At 57.0% G+C, this 6,525-nt stretch overlaps 1 protein-coding gene and 1 pseudogene across 1 annotated transcript in view; both read right to left on the reverse strand.

The window, feature by feature from the left end:
- Nucleotides 1-1,034, reverse strand: part of MARCHF6 (membrane associated ring-CH-type finger 6) — a 61,545-nt gene extending 60,511 nt beyond the window's left edge. The window contains exon 1 of the mRNA XM_056109048.1: nucleotides 930-1,034. Coding sequence (XP_055965023.1) covers nucleotides 930-948 — 19 coding nt within the window. The 5' untranslated portion in view covers nucleotides 949-1,034. The remainder of the gene's footprint in view (nucleotides 1-929) is intronic.
- Nucleotides 1,035-3,893: 2,859 nt separating this feature from the next.
- LOC130018363 (cyclin-dependent kinase 4-like) lies at nucleotides 3,894-5,771 on the reverse strand (annotated as a pseudogene).
- Nucleotides 5,772-6,525: the final 754 nt, after the last annotated feature.

A 6,525-nucleotide genomic window follows, 5' to 3' on the forward strand; every position in this document is an offset into this window, starting at 1 on the left:
TCCCTGGGAACCGCTCCGACAGCACCCCACCCCCTCCTCGAGCCCCCGGGACTCCAAGGGGGGCGCTGCCCGGCCCTCTGCAGCTCCCGAGACCCCGGGCCAGGTTTGGCCCAGCTCGGGGGAGTTAGAGACCTGAGTTCCCCCGAGAACCCCGGTGGTGCCCGCCCCCTCCTCCAAAGAGGCCGGGATGGAGTCCACGAAGGTGCAGGTGGAGCCCCTTCGGCGGGCCCCGCAGCAAAGTGCTCCCCGCGGGGGCCCACCCCGCGCCACCCCCTCCCCGGGGACCTGCCAGGGCCGACGCCGGACCCAGACCACGCGGCCCACCTGCCACCTTCCCGGGGGTCCCGGCAGACACCGCCGGCCCACCGCGCGGCGGGGGGAAGCCCCAAAGGCGGGCGCGCGCCCCCACACGCCGCCGCCCGCCACCCAAACAAAAGAAGGCGCCAGCGCCCCGTCCCCCGCGGCCGCGTCGCGCGACCCTCTTCCCGCCCGGGCCCGGGAGGGGGGACCGGGCCGGCCGCCGCCGCCGCCCGCGTAGGTCCCCTCGCCGCCCAAGCCCTGAAGTCGGGAAAGCAGTTTGGGCGGGAGGTGGGGGAGGCGCGGGGGTGCGCGGGGGGATGGGGGGCGGGCAGGCAGCTGGACCCCCGCGCCCCGCACCCCGGGGCCTGCTCCCGCAGCCCGGGCCCAGCCGTGGGCCCCAGGCCCCGCTCCCTGCGCCCCGCGCCTGGGCCCCGCTCCCCGGAACCCGGACCCCGCGCCCCGCACCCCGCGCCCGGCCCCCGCTCCGGGCGCGCGCGGCGGGCACGGCGGGCAGGGCGGGGGCGCGGCGGGTGACCTTCGGCGCCGGGCCCGCGGGGGCCAACGGCCGGCGGCCCGGGCGGGCGGCGGGCAGGGGCCGAGGCCGCGGGCCGGGCGCGGGCGCCGCTCACCTTCCTCGGCGGTGTCCATGTTGGGGGGGGCGGCGGTGACGCAGCCGCGAGGGGCCGCGGCCGGGCCGGGGCCTGCGGGCCGGGCCGGGGGGGGGCGCGGCGGGCGGCGGCCGCGGCAGGTGCGTGAGCTCAGGTGCGGGCGGGCGGGCGGGCGGCGGGCGGCGGCGGGGAGCGGGAGCGGCTGACAGAGCGGCGGCGGGGGAGGGGCCTGGGCGGGGCGCGCGCCGGAAGGGGCGGGGCCGCGGCGACAGGGCGGCACTTCCGGCGGGGCCGCGGCGGCGGCGGCGTGCGCGAGGGGCCGCGGGGCGGGGAGCGGGAGCGCGCGCGCGGGAGCGGCGAGCGCGAGCGGCGGCGGGACGGGAGCGCGCGCGGGGAGCGGGTGCGCGCGGCGGGAGCGCGGCTGGGAACGAGCGCGCGCAGGGGAGCGGGAGCGCGGCGGGGACGACGTGCGGGCTGCGCCCCGCGGGAGGGCGCAGGGGGGCGGCACCCGGGGACCCCCTTCGGCTTCGTCCTGCTGCGCCTCCTGGGACCCCGAGGGACCGACCGACCGCCACGCTCAGACCCCGCCCTCGTATTCCGGGCGTCGGATGCGAGCTGGAAACTGCAAATTGGCTGGATGGGGTGGGAGCGCGGATTGCGCCCGGGAGTGCGCCTTCTGGACGCCTCTCCGGACAGTTCTCACGCAGGTATCCAGAGAAAGGATTGGGGGGAAAAAATGATGCGCTGAACGAATGACACAAGGCACACCAACCGCGTCACCAGGATTCCTCCGGGGCGACAGTGCGGTGGAAGGGAGCACTGCGGATCGCTTCCACCAAACGCCCGGGGTGGGGGTTGGAACTTCCTCCCGAAGGAAGTCGATTCAGATGCGCCTGATAAACCGAGTCATAATTCTGTGTTGCTTACAACCAAGAAAACAAAACAAACCCAGAGCAAGCGGAGACATGTCAGAAGGCACGTTGGAAGGTGATGGACACATTGTAATTTGTTGCTGAATTGCTTAAGCGTGGGGACTGGCCGGCTCTTCCCTTCTGGACACTGCCTGTCCTCAACATAACCCTTGGCTTGGCTCTCTGTACTTTAGAATGCCCAGCACCTTAGAAATAAGTGCTTGAATAACAGCCAAGATGGCTCTGATCCCATTAAAAGGATTTTTTTTTTAAGTCCCCGTGTAAAAGTCTTGCCAAAATGGGTTGGTGAACCTTAGGGGTAGACCCCTCCCCAAAGCCTCACCAATCAAAACTGAGAATGAAACGCCCCCCGAGGAAAGTGGCCGAGGAGCCTAAACCTCACTGATTTGACTGATGCCACAGGAGGTAAGGTTTGGTCAGTGTTACCCAAGGCTTGAAAGAATTGAAATCCTTGGGCCGGAGACTGGCTGACTTCAAGGGCCGGCCTTGAGAATGGCCTTTATTTAGCCCACCCCTTAATTAGGTTGATGTTATACTCTCCCAAGAAATTGAATTTGAAGGAGGTTCATTCTCCATCCCCTTCCTGCCCCCCCCCCCCAAGAGCTGCCACTGAAAGCAAATCATTTCACAATGCTTTTTCAGCAGGTCTGATTTGAGGGTGGGGGGTAAACTCTAAGTAATAATGGTGCATCTTTTATTGGAAAAAAAAAAGAGCTGCCGCTCCCCCAGCCCACCCCCAAGCCCCTCTCAGCAGCACCAGACACAGGCTCTCTTTGTTCCTTCTGCTTCTTTCTACCTTTTCGATGCTCTAAGGGGACTTCTAGAACTGCCCCAACCTTTTTCTTTCTACCTTTGGAAGTTGGATGTAATAAACCAACTTTTATTGAGTCCCTGAAACGTGAATGATCTTCACATTGTTCTTTTGAGACCTAAGTCAGACCTCTCAGTGGCCCTGCTTAGGAAACCAATTGGTTGGAAAGCAAGGTACGTGCTGTTAATGGAGCCGCGAGCCTGGGGAACTGCTAGACTGAAGTCCCCGCTCTGCCTCCACCCTCAGCTCTCTCCTCTCTATGCATGGGCCTCAGGCTGTCAGAGCAGCTTCCTCTCTTGCCTGTAGGTGAGGTGCCATAGTGCTCAAGGTCACACCTTCCCACGCATGCTGGCATTCTGTTAGGCATTCTGGCATTCTGTTAGGCTGATCTCCAGTCTCAAGTGAAAATTCCCAGTTAACCAGTTCCTGACTCAAATGATTGTATCAAAAAAAAAAAAAAGCTAGAATCTGAAAGAACGAGGACAATTCCATGTGAAGTGACAATTCGCTTGTGTGCGTTAAAAGTCAGCATCTCCACAAAATATTTCCACAAAGCGATGCAAGCCCTTTACAATGAGAATTACCATTATTTTCTGGTACTTCTGAATGGATACCAGTATCACACAGAAATATTTTCATTCGCCACACTTTTTTGCTTGAGTACCACACCTGATGGTGCTTGGTGGAACACGTAGTGCTGGGGATTGGACCCACTCTTCCCACCTGCACTCAGCCCAGTAATTTGTCACTTTTTTTTTTCTTCTTGGGTCACACCCGGCGGTGCACAGGGGTTACTTCTGGCTCATGCACTCAGGAATTACTCCTGGCGGTGCTCAGGGGACCATACGGGATGCTGGGAATCGAACCCGGATTGGCCGCGAACAAGGCAAACACCCTCCCCGCTGTGCTATTGCTCCAGCCCCACCTATGCAATACTTTTTTTATTTTTTTTTATTTTATTTTTTTAACCAATGACCCAGGACCCCAATATCAGGTAGGAAAAGGGAAAACAAGGCACAACCCCTGATCTAAAGGAAAGAGAGGGCAGAAGGATACACCTCTAAAAGAAGAGTGGTGGGAAATGTCATTAAGGCAGCAAAATATTCTCTGTAAAAAAAGCTGGTGAAAAAGTTGGTGATGGAATTCCACAGCCTCAGCTTAGGCAGATGGCCGCAGTGAGAGGTTCTCCTCTCAGATCCAAAGGAAGGGGAATGACAGCTTCTGGTCCTGTCTCTCCTCTGCTCACTCTAGGTTACCGTCTCCATTTTGTAGGTAAGAGTGCTGCAGGGCTCGGAAGGCAGAGATCCGCTTGTGTGGGTTAAAAGCATCCCAGCAGCAGCTGTGCTCCAGACCTTCCATCTCAGGTACCACCGACTGCACTGGGCAGGGCCCTCTGGGAGAAAAGGCTCCTTGGGATAGAGACACATCTCGAGGCAGTCTTCTTCTGGGGGCAGCGCTATCAGGTCAAAGATTTTGCCTAACTGGCCAGCTTCAGAGTTGCCATAGAAGAGAGGCTATCGACGAAACATCTCGGCGAAGATACAGCCAGCACTCCACATGTCCACGGGTGTTGCATACGCAGACTGCAGAAGAACTTCTGGAGTGTGGTACCAGAGTGTAACGACCACAGGAGTGAATGCCGTCCGGTTGCGACAGATTCTCGCCAGGCCAAAGTCAGCCAGCTTGACTGTTCCTTTACTTGTCACCAGAATGTTCTCTGACTTCAGGTCTCGATGAACGGTGCAGTTGGCATGAAGAAAATCCAGGCCTCTCAGAAACTGGCACATCAGATCCTTGATGGTCTCCATTGGCAAACCTGGTGGTGGCGGGGAGCCTTATCCAGATAAGTTCTCTGGTCTTGGTCCACATGCTCAAATACCAGGGTCACTTTGGTCTCCCGGTCAGTCCGGGCAGTGGCACAGACATCCATCATCACCGGACAACATTGGGATGCTCAAAAGCCTCCAGCCGCCTCAGCAGTGCCACCACCCGGATGGTGCTGATGGGCAGGCCCCCTCCAGCACCTTCTCCATTGGGGACCCTCACACTTTTTTTTTTAATGTAGGAGTACTGCTATTTATTCAGCCACTAGCTTAGCTGATTGAATTGGGCAGGAACTCCACCTTACTTTTTTTTTTTCATTTTTTATAATTTTATTTATTGAGTCACTGTGAGAGCAGTTACAAAGCTTTTGGGTCTAAGTCTCGGTCATACAATGAAACACCCCTACCTTCACCAGTGCCCATTCTCCACCACCAAAAACTCCAGTATACCCCAATCCCACACCCTCCCCCTACCTGTGGGGCAGATGATTTCCACATTACTCTTTCTCTCTACTTTGATCACATTCAATATTTTGACACCAGACCCACCATTATTATTTGGGATTTTACCTCAACACTCAGATCTGCTGAAATGGCAACACTAGACAATTTGTTTTCTAATGCTGGTTATGAATAACATGGTGTTACGTGGCTGCAGTAGTGGCTGCGTGATTTTGAAATTCCAAAATTCTAACAATTAAATCTGGAGGGATTTCTGCCAAAACCTGCTGGATTCCGAGATATGTTCCTGAGTCTCTGGGATCATGGCCGTTAAGCAGCTTGATCAGGAGCCAGAAAGGCCGTTCATGGGTGGCAACTCAGGGTGTGGTTGGGACAGGGAGGAACCAACCACATCCCATGAGGCCCCGCGTGTCTCGTCACTGAGAGCCCAAACCTGACTGCCCAGTGGTCTCTGGAGGATGGCAGCCACCAAGCCGTGTAGGGGGAGCAGGCAGAGAAACAACACCCTTTTCCCCCCTTGGGTGGCCCAGCGACAGTAATACTGCGGGGTCTGAATGCATTTCTGCCAAAAGCCACTGGGTTTCGAGATTTGTTTCTGAGTCTCTGGGATCATGGCCGTTAAGCAGCTTGATCAGGAGCCAGAGAGGTCATTCGTGGGCGGCGACTTGGAGTCTCATTGGGATGGGAAGGAAAGAGCAGGCTCCACCCCCATCCCGTGGGGTACTCTCACACTTTTAAGAGCCACAAAGTGGCCACTGTGGGGACCCCAGGCCTTATACATCCCATAGGCACCGACACCAATCTCAGCCACTGGTTCATATCGAGAGGTAACCATCCCCAGATCAGAAGAAATCCCCACCCGGAGTCTGGAGCTGCGGGGGCTTCCCGTTATCAGTGCCCAGGACCAGGTTGCCGCTATGTCATATACTCAGGCAGTGTCCGAGGCAGCTGGACTCTGCGGGCCTGACCATAGACACACAGGCCGCAGGCTAGAGAGGCCCCCCTTGCCCCCACCCTCACCATGTGACCAGCTGCCAGAGAGGTGCGCGGAAACTCTATGCCACACTTTTAATCGAGGAAACAAACTAATGTTAAAATTGGTACAGAATTTATCTCTAGAAAAAAAGAGATTCCACTAATCTGAAGAAACATGAGACCATACATACGTTGCATGTGTGTGCACATGTGTGTGTGTATGTGTGTGTCCACTATGCCGTGAGAATGCTGAGGTAATATTAGGTTTCCAGAGGCAATAAAGTGAGTTAAAGGATATGTGAGAGAATGCATGTCTCATATTTAAACAATAACAATAATAATAGTTAACCAGACTCCCTTTTATTTCCAGCGAGCCTCAGAGCAATCCTGGGAAGTTAATAGTATACCCATTTCACAGACGGAGATGCTGACTCACAGCTGATAGCCAGCTTTGACATTGCATGTAAAAGAGGAACCAGATTTAAAGCTAGATATGTTCAACGTCAGGTCTCCAAATTTCAAAACTCCCTGATTCATCGTTTGCCACCACCTAAACATTCTTGTTAAATCTTCCCTTTCTCCAGGGGCTCACAGGGCAGACACGTACCTGTGGG

Source organism: Sorex fumeus, unplaced genomic scaffold (assembly GCF_029834395.1).
Source record: "Sorex fumeus unplaced genomic scaffold, SorFum_2.1 ptg000264l, whole genome shotgun sequence".
NCBI lineage: Eukaryota > Metazoa > Chordata > Mammalia > Eulipotyphla > Soricidae > Sorex > Sorex fumeus.